The following is a 17635-nucleotide window of genomic DNA, read 5'->3' as shown; positions in this document are numbered from 1 at the left end:
GCAACACTGATCTTAACATGTTCTTCAAGCGTCGAAGCGCAAATTATAAAATCATCCACATATGCGAATGCATGTGGAACCAAATCACAGAAAATTTTATCAATGAGAATGGCTAATGTGGCGGGTGAATTTCTCAACCCCATCGTCATGCGACGAAAAGCATAAAGTCTGTTACCGAATGCAAAAGCGGTTTTCAGTTGACTCGATTTTGCCAAAGGAATTTGAAAGAAAGCTTGAGACAGATCAATACTGGTTAGGTATTTAGCTGACTTTAATCGTGCTAAAATTTGGTTAGTATCCGTAATTGGATAGGCATTTGGAATGGTAATTTTATTCAGCTCTCTCGCGTCCAAGCACACGCGACACGTTCCGTCTTTCTTCTTTACAGCCAGAATTGGTGACCGCCAAGTGCTTTCTTCGATGGTCATAATGATGTCACGACTACGCATTTTATCCAATTCGGCTTGAACTTGTTCAGCCACATATGGCGATACTGTATACTGGCGTTTCATGACGGGTTTTGCATCACCCGTATCAATTACGTGTTCGATCTAATTAGTGATATTTAAAGGACCAGACTCAGGAGTTGGATTAAAAAGTCTGAGAACGATGTCCAACATTTGTCTTTGATCTGGGGTGAGATTATGCGGAAGGCTGACGCTCGTTATTTTTGGGGTATCTAGTTCACCCTCTAAACCGAGTGTGGAAGCGTCAATTGGCTCCAGATCATTACTCATAGAAGATAACTGAGCTTGTTCTTTCCCACTCCCTGGTGGCTGGTTACAAAAATTAATAAATTTATCCGCCGTAACCATTTCGACTTTAGCGGATGCAACTTCTTCAGTATCACCTTTGGCTGTATGTTTTAAAAATCGTTGAACTTTCTCTTGGTTCTGCACCAGTTCGAAAAAGAAGGCCTCAAGGAATGTTCGTCCCATAATTGGGTGTTTCAGTGAGATAGGCACTACAAGAGTTGGCACAAGTCGGGTAGGACTACCAACCGTATATAATACATTCACTTTACCAATGGCCTTAAAAGAAATCGAATTATCGGCGAGACCAATGGATGTTTTGGTAAGTTGCAACTGTCCCCATTTGTACTTCTCATAAAATGTTTGTGAAATGACTGTGACTTCGGCTCCACCATCGAGTAAAACCGCATGAGACTGGTTGTTCGACAATCGTTCGGCATATTATATGTCAAGCATTTTTTGAGATAAAAAAAACATCGCGGAGTCGTGGTGGGTTAACTTTGTTGTCTCCGTCTTGATTGTGATTAGGGACTGGAGCTGAAGTAGGTTTCAGAACATTGGGTTGATGGTTCTTTGCCATCCCTTTGAGTTTGATTATACTCGTTAAGAATCAGAGTATAATTATTACTGGAATTCGGTACTGAAGATTTGTCGATTTGTAGAGGGACTTCGGTCGAATGAGGATTGTTAGAGACAGTGGATTTAGAAAAGGTAGTGGATTCTGAGTACGATGGACCACTATTCCCAATCGACTCCCTTACGCGTTTTTTTGAACACGGGCATTGATCAGACGTAACCCCCGCTCGTGTACATTTGTAGCAGATCACCCTATTCGGTTGGGTTCGACACTTTTTGAAGTGATGGCCCCACACGAGACATTTTGCACATCGTGTATTTTCGTCGCCCTCAACAGCGAGAAATGGGTCGACGATAGTTCCTACTTTCGTATCATTCCCCTTTGGACTGGTTTCGAATACCTACGTTTCTGAGATGCTTTAATTGGTTTCTTTGCTTGTTCACGTATGCACATTCCCTGTAATCGGAGTCGGATCCAGGAAACGAAGCGGTATATTCCGAATGTGAAGACTCATCCGGTGAATCATGTATTACCGAAATTTCCCGTGGCGCTGATCACTGTCTATCCGAACAGGTTCTTTCCGGACGGGGTGTGGCAACAATGAACAAATGTGGTACAATTCGCTGAGCGAACTCACGCAATTGCTCCAACATGTGGACTTGTCGAGGGTGGACGAGTTCACGCAGATGATCGCATAAGGTACCAATGATGATATCGAGGTGGTGCCGTTCATGCAGCCCACAGGAATTACCCTGCAATTGGAATGTCAAGTCATCGATATGTTTCAGCGGTGTTTGCGAACGTGGATCGAATTTAATCTGTGCATATGACATTACTTGGGCCCGAGTATGTTTGTTGAGGAAACGAGCACGAAGTTTCGTGCAAAACTCTTGATAATCTCCGAAGTTTCTCAGTTCGGTGAAGTAGCATTGTCGAGCGGCCCCTTGAGTGTGGGTACCAAACGCGTTACCAATTCATGGTCGGCTACTCCAATCTTATATCGAAATGAGCTAATAATAGCCAAATAATCTTCAACCGATAGACATTTTTCGTTCACATGAACGCCATCGAATTGAGCACGTCCCATCCATGATGGTAAGCCTCTGAATTTCCTATCCATTACATCCGCTTGGGCAGATTCGTTGTTGTTGTAGCCGCTACTAAGCCCCGTTCGGGGCGGTTCATCCATCAACATTGTCGTCTATTTCAGCTAGGGGGAGGCCCAGGAAGTGTGCTACTTCCAAAGGTGCTGTCCATAGAGACAGGGGCGTTAGCTGAGTGGGGTTCTCAGGGCATGTGAAGAGGTGCCGGGATTCATGTGGCGACTCTCCACATGCCGGTCATTGGTTGGGCACATCCTCGTTGATTCTGCTCAGGTAGCTGTTGAGCCTGCTGCAATAGCCAGAGCGAAGTTGGGCTATTGTGGCGCGGGTCTCCCGAGGCAGACAAAGTTCTGTCCCGTCCACGTCCGGTGGTTGTGTGCCTAGAACGGCATTCACAGGGCGGGAGTCTACATAACTTGAGACTGATTCCCTGTGAATGCCGTTCAGGGCCTGTCGGTAGGTTGACGGGTCCAGAGGTTGTTTGATATACCTCTGGACTTCGTCTGTCAGTTCGTAAAGATGCCTCCTGACGTGCCGTGGCGAGGGCTCTTCCGCGAGCAGTTGCCCGCTGGGATGGCCACGTCTGCGGCTCCCAGCGAGGAACTGCTTGCAGAGCATTATGTTATGCTACTTTACTGGGAACATCTGGGCCTCGTCGTCAAGGTGGTGTTGAGGCGTCATCAGGAGGCATCCTGTCGCAGGGCAGATTCGTCGAATATAGTGGCTTGATTTGGTCGTGATTGTGGTGGACCGGATAGCGAATAATTCGGATATAAATGAGATGGTTGATTAATTGGTTCTTGGATATGAGACGTTCTAACACCACGGTAGGTATTGATCGTTTGAGTTTGTAAGGTTGCAGGACCACCCAAAGAACCATGCGGAGGATCCACCGAGGGTGGTATCCAGGTATGATTCCAGGTCTTTGGCATGGTTTGGTTCATATCACGAACGTCAGGAATTTGTGTCTGCAACAGAATCCGATCACGGATCATTTGCTGTTGCATCTGTGTTTGGGCTCTCAGCAACTCAGACACCATTACAGACAGTTGGTGTAATGAGGGTGTTGGTTCCGTTCCGCCTAACACTGAATTGAGAACGGCTGGTTGAGCATTTGAATTAACCGTACTGGTGGTCAGGGTATACCGTGGTTCAGTTGCCTGAACCGAAGTCTGTATATTCTGGTTTGGAATCGAATCTGGTATGGTTAAGGCTAAATATTGTGATGGAACAGTATTTTGAGTTGAACTCATCGTTCCCCGTTCATTCTCAAAAACCAGGGAAGGTCGAGTTCAAACTTTATTGGGGATCGCACGTCGGGATTCCCGTATTCGGTGAAGACATCCGAAGCTCACGAATCTTCGACTGAAATTTTCCGATCAGATCTGCCTGGCGTGAAGCCGACTCGCGTTTTAACTTCAACCGAGCAGTTCGATAACAAAAATGTATCATTTGATGAAGACGACCCTGAGGTGTTAACACCTCATTCGCCTTCAGTTCCCGATATGCTCTCTCACATATTTCCAACTCATTCATTTGGTGTATGGCATGGGATTTTATCAACCATGGTTGGCCAACGTAAGCAGATATTTTACCATTGAGGGCGGCTATTTCGGTGTCGGTCCATTGAACCGGCGCTGGATATAGGTTATATATCTCCCCTTCGAACTGTCGCTGTTCGTTTGTCAAATAAGTTGCATCGAGAATGGGAAACAATTCCATGTCCAAAGACTCAAATACCAAGTTGTAAATTCCGCCAACGGTAGACGTGAAGTCCGTACTATTAAAGTCTATGTTATAAGATGATGGTACTCGATTTAAAATCAGTACAGTATTTACTTCAGATTATTATTTATTATTATTATTATTTTATTCTATGAGTATGTCGTTTTGAATATCCACTTTCAAAAATAATGGCGCATAAATCGATCACTATTTGAATATTGCTTTAAATCTAATTAGTTTAACAAAAAATTCACGCTCATTTGGTTGTATATCTCATGTGATTTTCGGTCCAAAATTTTGTTTAATATTATACCGAACGTGGGCTGAGAATGGCGTTTAACGCACTAGCTCGAATCTTTTTATGGACCAAGTTGTTTGCTCCCGGGATGCAGCGAAGGCTTTGAATACTTGGGAGTATTACCTGTATCTCCTTAGGTTCCTTCTGTCGCCAACAAGGTACGCAACAAAGATCAAGACTATCCACCCCCGAATTTACCGGAAGACCAAATCAGACTGAAAATATTCAACCAGTTTGAGAATGTTAAACGAGATTACTTTGATACGAGTTTCAAATTTTATTGGGAATGAATACCCAAAGAAATTGCAAAAATAAAGAAAAATTAATGTTGTTGTTGTTGTAGCAGCATACAAATTCCCCAAAGACTTTTTGGGGAGTGTTGCTGGAGTGACAGTCCTTGGCCAGATATAAATCTGGGTCGTTCCGGTTACGTAGACCCGACTGTCGTGGGAACGAGAACTAACTAACTGCCTAAAACTAACAGTAAGAAAAATTAATAGTTTGGTTCAATTAATACAACTTATACCGAAAGACGAAATGAAAAATTATCGGTTCAAAAATCTTGACCGTCGATGTGTGGTGTTACTTGATTAAAAAAATTCAATTAACTTGCTTTTCAGAATTGGCGAACTAAACTGAACGAGAATGGTTATGACTGCGGTGTTTTATAAAAATGTCTTGTATATAAAAATGCGTGAAATGCATCAAAAGAAAGTGCGAAAAGTGCAAGTGTTTTTTGCAAATAACTAAATGTCTTATACAAATTCATAAAGTAGAATTATCTTTCTGTGGTTCGAAGAAAAGAAGCAGAAGGATTATAACCCTCACAAAGTAGAATCCTCTTTCTGTGTTGTGAAGAAAAGAAGCAGAAGTATTTTTGAGCAGAACTTCTCAACAATAAGTGACTATACTATAATTATGATGTATATTTAAATCATACAATCAATAATTATTATCATTTTACTGAAAAATGACATTATCTGCACACATAATACTCATAATAGCTATTAAACTCATAATAAAATATCACTTATCATATTGGCCTTTATAATAGGTGCGTTCGTTTAAAATCTCCAGCAGAAACCAACCAACTGCCAAATTCCGGCGAAATGTCATCTGTTCGCTCACAAGAGAGAAATATCCAAAATAGTACGCGAACAGAAAATTTGCAGAAACTTGCAAGTTAGACGAACAGCTGATATAATTTTTGTTTACATTCAAAAGTGTAAAATTTAAAACGTACGAAAAGTTATCACAAAATGTTATACTGACCGGTTTATTGATTAAAAAAATAACTACTTATTTCTTACAAGTTTAATTAGTCGAATTTTGTAATTTTTAACTTCCAAACCATCAAATTCAATTTTGTGATTTGCGTAAATGCCAACCAGCTGGTTTTGATCAGCTGTTTTCCTGTTGGCAAATTGCTGTTGGCAAAAATTTTTCCAGCAGAAACCAGCAGCTTCCCCTCGAAATGAAATGTCACTTTGCTCTCTCAATTTCCCCTACTTTGCAAGTTTTTTGCGTACGCGAACGCAAAAACTTGTAAGTTTTGGTTAAACATGAACAATTAACAGCTACGCGAACGAACCTAATATTCTTACGCTTTGAACATCTGGCAATACATTTCGAAACGTATTCTGGCAACACGTTACTCACACGTGCGGCCATCTTCGTTTCGGTCATTGTCCATAAATACATTCATACATACTTGGTTCGTTCCTTATCTTTTTGGACTAAAATCTGAAAAGTGTCAAAATGCCAGAGCGTAAGCAAAATGCGCTCACTAAAAGAGAATAACAGGAAAAGTAAATGAACGCAAAAAACCAAATTTTTAGTCCAAAGAATGGCGACAACAAAACTAACGTCAAATAAGAACAGAAATGTATGTACAAAACACATTCACACAAGCACAAGCACAATAAACACTTGCTATATCAATTATTTTTTGCCTTCTTCCAATTTCAATTCATTTCTTTTACTTTTTAGATTATTCTCACTTTTAGCGTATTCTTTAATTTCCGTTAATTTAAAACAATTGAGTTTGAACTTTTCAGGATTTTGCCAGAAAAAATTCTTCTGACTAAATCTGACTACTTCGAACTGATGAGAGTCACTCTCACTGACTGTTGCTCTCTCATTTTTGCTGTCATTTCCGAGTTAAGGAACGCTTTTTGGACTAAATCTGACTACTTCGGACTTTTTCTGACTATTTTTGGGAGATAAGGAACGCTCCTACTATTTCGGCTGTCTAATGGAAAATAAACAAATTATAAAAAAGATAAACGTTCAAATAGCTTAATTTAGTTGAAATGTTTGTTTTCTGCACACTTGTATTTGTTTGAAATGGTTTGTTATCGTACATTTTGTTAGGTGAAACAACAAATTACTCGTAAACTATGAGTTTCCCCGCCGTCCGGTTTTCAGTTTTGTGATGTGTACGACCCCCCTCTACACCCCCCATAAAGTCATGGTCTTCAAAGCGTCCCTACAAGAACAGTGATAGTCATTTGATTGATCATGTTATACTGGTGATGGAGATCTCAATCAAGTACTTCTATCAACTTTTTAAGAGCAATATGCAAAACGTGATGTAAACATTTGTGTACATGTGATCTTCCGTCTTCCTCCAACTTATTGCCTTATTTAGTGGTCTCTTTTTAACCAACGCAAAATTTGCAATTGTGTTAGTAAGATAAATGAGAATCAGCCCTATTCTGCATTTCGATTACGTTCCCGCATTCCGCTCCGCTGGAATCGAACTTAGGTATTCTGCGTTACGATCGAAACGAAAGAAGAAGAGGAAGAGAGAAAACATCTTTCGAAATCAGCTGTTTGCCTAGGAATGTGTGAAATCGAAACAAAACAAAGAAATATTTGCCACCAAACTATAGCAGCATATGAAGTTAAAGTTTGTAAATATTTTAAAATAACTAAATATGTATATCTAGCATCACTGTAATTTAAAAGTAAAATTGGGTTGGCTTTCCTTTATGGCCGTTCGTTAAAGGGGCGGTGGGCGAAAAGTAAGTGAGCGTGGCACCTCTCACCTTTTTGGAGAGGGAATGAACCGCCATTGACAAAAATGCAACCCCCGACGACCTAGGTCCCCTATGGTTTCCTAGGGACCCTTTCGAAAAATTGCCAAAAATCACAATTTTCATTTGCGTTTATTCGCTTGAAAAATGTTAAATATTCATTTGCACAATACATTTTTATACACACATTTTTATATACAAGACATTTTTATAAAACCCCCAGTAACCAAAATAGACATCACTGGGGCGGCAGCCCCAGGTTTACCACACAGAAAGGGAATTCTAGTTACCTCATCCTTTCCCAAGGTTACATCACTGGGGCGGTAGCCCCAGTTAGGTCACACAGAAAGGAAAATTCTACGTAGTAAGGGATATAATCCCTAAGCGCGGCCGAAGGCCGCATATAAAAAGAATAAATTGTATTCAGTGCATTTCAGTCTTATTTATAGGTAATGTAAACAAAAACGCCTGTACTTTGTACTTTTGGTTGCCATTATCTGATCCAATTTTTCGTATTGCCCGTATTACCGCTCGCGAAAACACAGAAATCGACAAAATTCATTTATGATGACTTACACAGTATATTTTACTTAAATTTTTTATAAAATTTTATCATTTAAACCCACGAAAATAACAATGGAAACGTCCTCCGTCAACAAATTTGCAACTTAGACAAGTAATTTTTAGCAAAAAAAAAAACCGACTTCAACTCTCATATATAAATATATATATATATATATATATATCTCATGATCCACTGATCGGATCTTAATCAAATTAGTATGGGACCACCTCCGAGACACTACCTTTCCGATGCATCGAAATCGGTTGACGTGGTCCAAAGTTATGCGGTAACATACATAAAAAAAAAAAAAACAAGTAAGAAAGTCTAAGTTCGGGCGGAGCCGAACATTAAATACCCGGCGCAAGTATTAAATATATGTTGTTCACCTTTCCGAAAGCTACCGCTACATGATAAGCCGGGGTGTATACATTTTAAGTAAATTAGCGTCCTTAAATTTCGAAATATTGAAATTTCAAGCATATCTGAAATTTACCGTTATATGAAAAGGGGCCTCAATTTTAGTCCGATTTCAACAATTTTCAACGGTTTGCTTTTATGTGGCAAGCACAATAACCATACCGAGCTTGGTACAAATTGCTAGAACGGTTAGCGAGATACATATATGTGATCACAAGTGGGCGGTGCTACGCCCATTTTCCAAAATTTTGTCATAAACGTATTTCTTGGTAAAGAATTGTAGCAATCATCAATTTTGAATAAATTAGCTTCAATATTTACTGATTTATCGAAGATTTTGTATTTCTCGAAATTACCGTTATATGGGATGTAGGCGTGGTTATTGTCCGATTTTAGAAATTTTCAGCCAGTTGGTATGCTGTACCAGGACCAACAACTGTGCCAAGTTTGGAAGAAATTGGTGTAGCGGTTACCAAGATATACACATGTAACCATAAGTGGGCGTGGCTACACCCATTTGCCAAAATTTTGTAATATTCTTATTTTTCGTCTAAAACTCATTGCAAATATCAATTTTGAGTGAATTATCTTCAGTAGTTACTAAAGTATCGCAGTTTTCGTTTTTCTGAAAATTACCGTTATATGTTTGGAAGAAATTGGTGCAGCGGTTACCTAGATATACACATTTAACCATAAGTGGGCGTGGCTACGCCCATTTTTCAAAAATTTATAATATTCATGTTTTCCGTCTGAAACTCATTGTAAGTATCAATTTTGAGTGAATTATCTTCTGTAGTTACTAAAATATCGCAGTTTTCGTATTTCTTAAAATTACCGTTATATGGGAGGTAGGCGTGGTTATTATCCGATTTGGCCCATTTTCAATACCATCCGTCCCACGCCCAAAAGAAGTTCACGTACCAAGTTTCGTTAAGATATCTCAATTTTTACTCGAGTTATCGTGTGCACAGACGGACGGACGGACGGACGGACGGACGGACGGACGGACGGACGGACAGACAGTCACCGCTTAATCGATTTCTCTTTTCATTCTGATCATTTATGTATACATTTGTCTATATCTATCTCGATTCGTTTTGCCTGTTACAAACAACCGTTATGTGAACAAAGTTATAATACCCTTGTGCACAAGTGCGCTCGGGTATAAAAAATATTCCGACGAACTGATAACCTCCTCCTTTTTTGGAAGTCGGTTAAAAAACGGAACTGCGATCGAAATGTAGAATACCAAAGTTGCCAAACGGAGAAAATTTCGGTTCGAGTCGAAATGCAGAATAAGGCTAAGGGCCGGGTACTCAATGTCTGGTTAACACTAATCTCCGGTTAAACATCGTTATCGACATTACCGACTCCCTGTTGTATGCATGGAGTCGATGACGTTGATAACGATGTTTAACCGCAGATTAGTGTTAACCAGATACTGAGTAACCGGCCCTAAATGTGTTAGTTTCCATCACACAATTCTTGTAAGGGTAGTGCACTCTCGCGAAGTCAACCCAAATAGAGCTCTAAATCTAGCTCCAAAACTTCAAAATGGCAACACTGCCTTAGACATATGAAAACTTTACTAGTTACATGTATAATTAATATGTACCATTGGATATGTACATATGTATCTATATACATTTTGTTTTTATTTTTGTATACCATCTTTATAGTACTAGGCCTTATATGTATATGTACATACATACATGCATAAATAACTCCTAATCAACGGTAGCTCAGAAATGGCCAATTTTACCTTGATTTGGAAAGCAGGCGATATATGTATATGTACAAATGTATTTACGCGCATATATGCATATATAATATATGTACATATATGCTTATTTTGGAATAGTATATCCAAGTACAAAACTTCGCGAAGAGATATGTATGCAAGTATATTATGTATTATTCAATACAAATTTGTTAGGTAAGGCTTATTTACTTACCCAATTTAATTTTATAAATCTTTGTAATTGAAAGAAGTTACAGACAGACGAATTAAGCTCCTGAAAAGAAATTACTTTTCGAACATAAAATGATTTTTTCATCAATTTGCTTACTTGGCAAAGTTGTTGCGGGGTGATGTGTAGGTCCGCAAGCAGACGAAATAGTTCAGCAAGCGACGAAATACGGAAATTTGTTTGCCACACAAATACTATGAGTGCTAAATTCCCCAAAAAGCTCAAATTTTTGTTGCAAAAAAAGGAAATGGATCTTAATTAAAACAATATAAATCCACTTGGGCGATACTTTGCTAATAGACAGTCCGTTTATTATATTTTGACAGATCGTATCAGCTGATCTTTCCAATTTCATTGTGAATGGGTACTGTTCAAGCCAAATGTCAATAAATTCGAACAGCAAAGACAACAACCTTTTTGGTGAAGCAATTCAGCAAGGAAGTTGGGACGCTCTTACAAAAGTATTACTCAAAATCGGTGATTAAAAAGTTATTAGAAATATTCACTACAGTGCTTCGGGTAATGAACAAAGTCAAATGGTAAAAACCCGTGAAAAAAATATAAATAACATTTATATGCAAATACAAACATTATGAAAACAAAACAGATCGACATTATACGCACATACATATACTTAAATTACGAGTGTTCTCGTACAAAAAATTATATTACCCGACTTATATTTAGGTTTGAGCTAAACTTGAAGTTGAGTTGAGAACGAAGGTACTGTTTTTCCAACGTTGTTTGTCAACAGTACCTCAAGTGGATTATCATAGCGTTCTCAACAAAAAGGGCACTTTTCTTTGTATAAAAATCGAACTGCTTCTCAAGTTGAGAAATGCTAGTTCTCAACTTGAACTTCAATGTGATTCTCCAATTGATCTCAAACATATCAAATAATGAAATATAAATAGTAAAATAACTTATACCTTTTGATTGAAACGACATACATAGGAGAATTTAAATAGTATTAATTTTTTACTTTATTACTCCTTTTGTATTATCTAGTTAATCAATATCGTATTACAATATGTAATTCACTTCACAGTATACAGTCCGACAGTAATTCTGCCACTTGATTCACTTCGCGTTTTATTTTCTTTGACGATTATTTGAAGATACTTTGAAGATTATTTACTTTTGTTGGCAATTTTCCTCTTTATATAGCTTTAGTTTTTCACTTGATAATTAAAAATTCGTTTCTCTATCACTTTTTACGTATCTGAGCGTCGGTTAGAGATCAGTTGGAGGATGATGTTGGATATCAATTTGAGAACTAGGAATTTCTCCAAGATTGGAGAAATACTTTTTTTGTGTTTTTGGGTAAATTGTAGAAAACTATCACAGGTTTTAATAGAGCAAAATTACATTGAGGTGCAAATTTCTGCTGGAAAATTTTTTCTTGCGAAAACATGCAAGTAAGAAAATCGGCTGAAGAAAATACTGGATTTGTGAATTATTTATTGCGAATTTTATAAGTATTGCTAGTACGTATATTTTTTTTACTTTAAGCTTAAGTGAACATTTAAGATACCTACCCTTAAATAAGTGGCATTATTTTTAACATTTATAAGACAACAGCTCCGATAGATGCATTCAACATACCTGAACATTAGCGATACCAGCCTTCAAAAGTGTGCATCTATTATCCATTATCAAAGACAGTAATACGTTTACCTGCACTGGCTCTACACTTACCGTAATTTTACAAGATCTTAGTTATTTTGTTTATCACGCAGAACAATAGGTTCATTCCTTATCTTCTCGGACTAAAATCTGAAAAGTGTCAAAATGCCAGAGCGGAACGCAAAAAACCAAATTTTTAGTCCACAGAATGGCAACAACAAAACTAACGTCAAATAAGAACAGAAATGTATGTACAAAACACATTCGCACAAGCACAAGCACAATAAACACTTGCTATATCAATTATTTTTTGCCTCCTTCCAATTTCAATTCATTTCTTTTATTTTTTAGATTATTCTCACTTTTAGCGTATTCTTTAATTTCCGTTAATTTAAATTCAGTTGAGTTTGACACTTTTCAGGATTTTGCCAGAAAAAATTCTTCTGACTAAATCTGACTACTTCGGACTGATGAGAGTCACTCTCACTGACTGTTGCTCTCTCATTTTTGCTGTCATTTCCGAATTAAGGAACGCTTTTTGGACTAAATCTGACTACTTCGGACTTTTTCTGACTATTTCTGGGAGATAAGGAACGCTCCTAATGAAAACTAGGCATGGGTGTCAGCGCACTAAAGCTGGAATTAGTTAAGAACGTAAACCTACCGGTACGTAAACCCGAGTCAGCTGACACGATGAAAACTCAACACCGCAGAATTTTTCTGAAATCTGCGGAATTTAAATTTTTCCGTGTCAGCTGATTTCTTCCTTCAATAGATGGTTGCCACTTCGTCTGTTTTGCAGATGGTTAAAAAGTTATAAGTTCCTATTCAAAATACGTTTAAAATATTTGAAATTTACTATTGAATAAGGTTTTTTGTTGGAAAACTAAGGGCCGGTTACTCAATGTCTGGTTAACACTAATCTCCGTTTAAACATCATTATCGACGTGTTCGGCTCCATGCATATATTGAGTAACCGGCCCTAAGTAGTTTATATTTAGCTACAATCTATTATAGCAGGTACAATTGTAGTTGAAAAGGTAAGTTTATAAAAAGGCATTGATGAATGGCAGCACTGTAGTAAGCAACACTTAGGGCCGGTTGTTCAATGTCTGATTAGCACAAATCGGAGGTAGAAGCTCCGGTTAAGCACAACTACTGCTTTATCGATCACATGTTACATGCATGATGTCGAAATCGTCGATAGTGTAGTGGTAGTGATAACCAGACATTGAACAACCGGCCCTTAGGGCTCCAGTAATCGACAAAATTCTGCGTGTACAGACTGCGTTTAAGGGTCGTTTTCACCATCACCGGTTATCACTAATCCCCAGTTAAACATCTTTATCGACGTTTTCGACTCCATGCATACAACAGGGAGTCGGTAACGTCGATAACGATGTTTAACCGCAGATTAGTGTTAACCAGACATTGAGTAACCGGCCCTTAATATACGTTCTGCGTTCTTGACTAATTTCAGCTTAAAGCCAGCGTGAGCTTTTTATTTTGACCAATATCTTCGTTATTACTTCACTTTTTGCAATAGTTGATACATCAAAAAATAGAGAAATAAAATATCGTTCAGAATTATGTAATAAAAACTAATTTAAAATTCATAATATGCCTTTTTTCAAGCTCACACTCAACTGTGTAGGTATGCAAAGCATTCGCACGTGAACGACTAGCTTTGATATATGTGTGTGAGCGTCAATAAGAATATAAATGGAATTCTTTGCCTTTGCGAAAGTTCACGCTCCCGCTCACATTGAACTGTCTATCAAGCTTAACTCAGCTAAATAGCCGTGGGTAACACAGTGCGGTTGGGCGTCATTGCGCTGATACCGAGAGATGAGTTACTGGCGCCGATACCGATTGTCACAACTCAGTGACGCAATGGCGCCAGCAACACCGGGCGCAAAGAACCAGCAAAGAACACACAAAGGCGAAGTTTCACTTGTAAATGTGTTTGTTGTATTTTTGGGTTTTGAACTTGGGTATACTTGACTTGTTTTTGCCCAACCGATACCACCTTTTATTAATTCACCTTAGTTCAACACCGGAACTCTGACAACACCAGGTGTCGCAAAGAACCAGCAAAGAACACCCGAAATAGAAGGGATGTGTAGCACAAGGCGAATTTATACAAGGTGGTGTTGCTAGAATTCGTCGCGGTCCTTCTGAATGTGAAAATGATGGGTTTGTTGTAGTATTGGGTTTTGAACTTGGGTATACTTGAGTTTTTTCTCAACCGATATAACCTTGTATTAATTCACTTTGGTGCAGCGTGCAGCATTAAAGGAAATGAGCTTTAGCCTGAAGAAGCGCCGTTGCGCCAACACACTGTGCTGATTCCGACAGTGGCGCTGGAGTTAGTGTGTCAGCGCCAAAAAATTGCGCCGTTACCCAGGCCTAAAGCTAAATAGCGCAGCGTGCTGATTTAAACACGGCGCCATCTGAGGGTCAGCACAGTACCCGTCGTCGTACAGTGTAATACACCATACAGCGGTGTCATGTCTATTATTTCTTTAATTTTGGGGGCTGAGCAACGCTTGTACCGCCAACCGAATTTAGATGCTAGTATGTATGTAGTAACTGCCACGATATGTTCATCATTCTTGAGTAAAATCTTTTAATTTGCCAAGATACATAGGTTTCAACACTCAAAAGCAAAAACAAAGTACGTGTAATTTTTCAAAGAGTTAAGGCGAATTGTGTGTGTGTGTCTCATGTGTTTCTGGTGTTAATGGCGCTAGCGCTTTTCTTATATTGGTGTTGGCGCGGCAACTCCGGCTACGGTGTTAAGCTGATCCCACATAAAACTTTTGCTTCGCTTTACGTGACAGATAAGATGAATTGTATGAAAATGCACAAAGCATGCCACATAAATCGTTGAAGCTGCAGCGCGAAGCGAAAATATGGCCAACTCCCTTCTTTTAGCGCGCTTTGACAATCAACCGGTTTAATATTTATTTTGTTTCGTCCAAATTCGAGTTTTCATGCAGAAACATAAAACTTAATTACATTGCTGATAATTTTAAAGCAAAATATATAAAATCCACAAAAACTTTGATGAGTAAAAAAGCGGTACAAAATTGTTTTCTTGGCGCTCATTGTGGCATACCTTTTGCGTCTGGCGCTTTGCTGGCAAAGTTACAAATGTCTCGCAAAGCTACAAAGTTTTATCTGGCATCAGCTTTAGCGCAATTTCGCCGCGCAGCGCAGTGTTACCCATGCCTAATTAAAAATCTTATGCCAAAACGTTGGCTGTGAACAATATTTTTTTTGAACGTCTGCCAACACGTTCTTAAGGTGAAATTGGTCAAGAACGTAAACATACCGGTACGTAAACCCGAGTCAGCTAACACGATCTGTTTTACCAAGCTCCATGTAAATGAAAATTCAACATCGCAGAATTTTTCTGTAGTTGTAGCCCGTAGCGCAGAAAACTGCGGAATTTAAATTTTTCCGTGTCAGCTGATTTCTTCCGTCTATAGATGGTTGCCACTTCGTCAGTTTTGCAGATGGTAAAAAAGTTATAAGTTCCTATTCAAAATACGTTTAAAATATTTGAAATTTAGTATCGAATAAAGTTTTTGTTGAGAAATAAGTATTTATATTTAGCTAGCATCTATTATCGCCATATATGTAATACTTCTATATTGGCAGTAAGCTAACTTCTCAATGTGTAAGCATTCCGAAATCAAAGCGAGACAGTCTAGTACCATTTTTGTCAATGTATTGTGTACTTGAGTGCCGTTTTTGTATATGTGTTGTGTACATCTTTATTTATAAACGTATTCCTTTTCTTTCGTGCGTGTTTATTGATATATCTGTACTGTAATGTTTTCGGACGGTACTAGCTCTTACTGCCAATATAGGAGTATTACATATATGATTATCGCACGAAAAGTTGTAGTTGAAAAGGTAAGTTGATGAAAAGGCACTGATGAGTGGTAACATTAGTAAAGGTGTTCTTACACGATATGTATTTGCATGTGTACATGCCACTTTTTACATATGGAAATGTCAACATATCGTGTAAAGGCAAATTAGATTTGTTTCTGTACAAAGCAGATACAGGTACATACGAAATAGAAATGTTTCTGTTTTCATCTGACATACAGATAGAATCATCTGAGTTTAGTTTATGTATTTCGTTTTCAAAGAACGTATTTTTAAATAGTTAAATAAAGATTGTGAATTTAGACATACGCAATTACATATGTATTGAAATAGTCACATTTACAGATGCAAATACATATCGTGTAAGAACACCTTAAGCAACACTGAGGGCTCCAGTAATCGAAAAAATTCTGCGTATACAGACAGCGTTTAAGTATAAGTTATGCGTTCTTGACTAATTTCACCTTTACTCGCACTTCAGATATCAACTGATTATGGTTATGGCGAAAAATCAAAATTCAATTGACCTTTATGGCTATGGTTACAGCTGCGTTTCACAACGAAAAATTATTCAAAATTTTTACTGGATTCTGCTGGAAAGCGTTTCTTAACACAAAAAAATTGCAGAAGACAGCCAAACACAGAGCGTAAAAACATGAGAGAGCTGCAGATTTGCAGTCATATGTTTACCAAGCTGTTATTCAAAACGCAAAAGGAAAAATTTGGCAAGCTTATTTTAATTCGTTTTAGTAAAACAAAATGAGTGCATCGTTACCAAAACATATTAAAATATTGCAGAATGTAAGTATTTATACATGCATTTGAAGCTGTGTGTGTGTGTATATACAGTGATTGCAAATTTGCTAGTTTTCGTTTCTTTACTTTTTCCTCTTTCGATCTCTTTGTGAGGAAAATGCTACTCTTCGCCAATCTGCTGTCATCACCTAAAAAAGTTAAGAAACACGCCTTATGGCTATGGCGTTAAACTCAAAATATAATAGCGCAGTGGCAGTGACATGGTGAAATAAAAATAAGGTGAAGTCAGTTGGGGGGTGTTTGTTGTAATTTTGACAAATTCGGTAGTCCCGTTCTGAATGATGCTCTCTTGAACAAAAACTAAACTAGAAAAACTCCTTTTTGGTATTGTGCTGAAAACGTAAGAGTCAACATCACTGTTCTTGACAATTCTGTTTAGTTGTGACCTTTCCATTTAATATTTTTTTTTGCAAAAATTGTGATTTTTGTGTATATTCAACAGCTTTTAATTTTGCAATTTTTTTGAGGTTTTCCGGACTTTGGCTAGAAATTTAGGTAACCAATTTTAAGTTTTTATGCCAAGTGGCAAATAAAGACTAATTATGTTTACCTTCCACAGATTTGTGAATTGTGTTTTTTATCTCAGCGCGAAGCTGCGATATAAGGTCGATTTTTAACTGCAAGTTCCAGGTGAGTTTATTCAATTGGCCAGGTTGTTAATAAAATGGTCAGTAAAAGTGCGTTTCTTGTTTAATAGGTTTTGGAAGTTGTGCCTGTTCAGCTACTAGAGGCTGCAATACAAGTGCTTTACAAATAAAATTACGAAAATCCTTTTATAATTCATAAATAATCGGTCTTTTAAAAAGAAGAAAAATCTTACTAAGAGTAGTTGTGTTTGTTTAAAC

General features: G+C 38.0%; 2 protein-coding genes across 8 annotated transcripts in view; one reads left to right on the top strand and one right to left on the bottom strand.

The window, feature by feature from the left end:
• The window catches only part of LOC118738704 (general negative regulator of transcription subunit 4), a 79496-nt gene extending 68749 nt beyond the window's left edge, over positions 1 to 10747 (bottom strand). The window contains exons 1-2 of one of the 2 annotated variants that reach the window (XM_036469622.1): positions 10545 to 10747; positions 10431 to 10490 (exon numbers count right to left, since the gene is read on the bottom strand). The gene's annotated coding sequence lies outside the window, so the exon portion shown is untranslated. The remainder of the gene's footprint in view (positions 1 to 10430; positions 10491 to 10544) is intronic. The other variant, XM_036469626.1, reaches the window with a different exon arrangement.
• LOC118738706 overlaps positions 1 to 17635 on the top strand; it is a 263750-nt gene that overhangs the window by 61355 nt on the left and 184760 nt on the right. Inside the window, exon 2 of one of the 6 annotated variants that reach the window (XM_036469630.1) lies at positions 10772 to 10906. The exons of 4 other annotated variants lie outside the window; for them this stretch is intronic. In XM_036469630.1, coding sequence (XP_036325523.1) covers positions 10826 to 10906 — 81 coding nt within the window. In that variant the 5' untranslated portion in view covers positions 10772 to 10825. Of the gene's footprint in view, positions 1 to 10771; positions 10907 to 17635 lie in introns of those variants that run through there. One more of the 6 variants, XM_036469631.1, reaches the window with a different exon arrangement.

This window comes from Rhagoletis pomonella, unplaced genomic scaffold (genome assembly GCF_013731165.1).
Source record: "Rhagoletis pomonella isolate Grant_MI unplaced genomic scaffold, Rhpom_1.0 Rhpom_scaffold_00005, whole genome shotgun sequence".
NCBI lineage: Eukaryota > Metazoa > Arthropoda > Insecta > Diptera > Tephritidae > Rhagoletis > Rhagoletis pomonella.
Note: the sequence above shows the minus strand (reverse complement) of the source record. Positions and strands in the feature narration are given on the sequence as shown.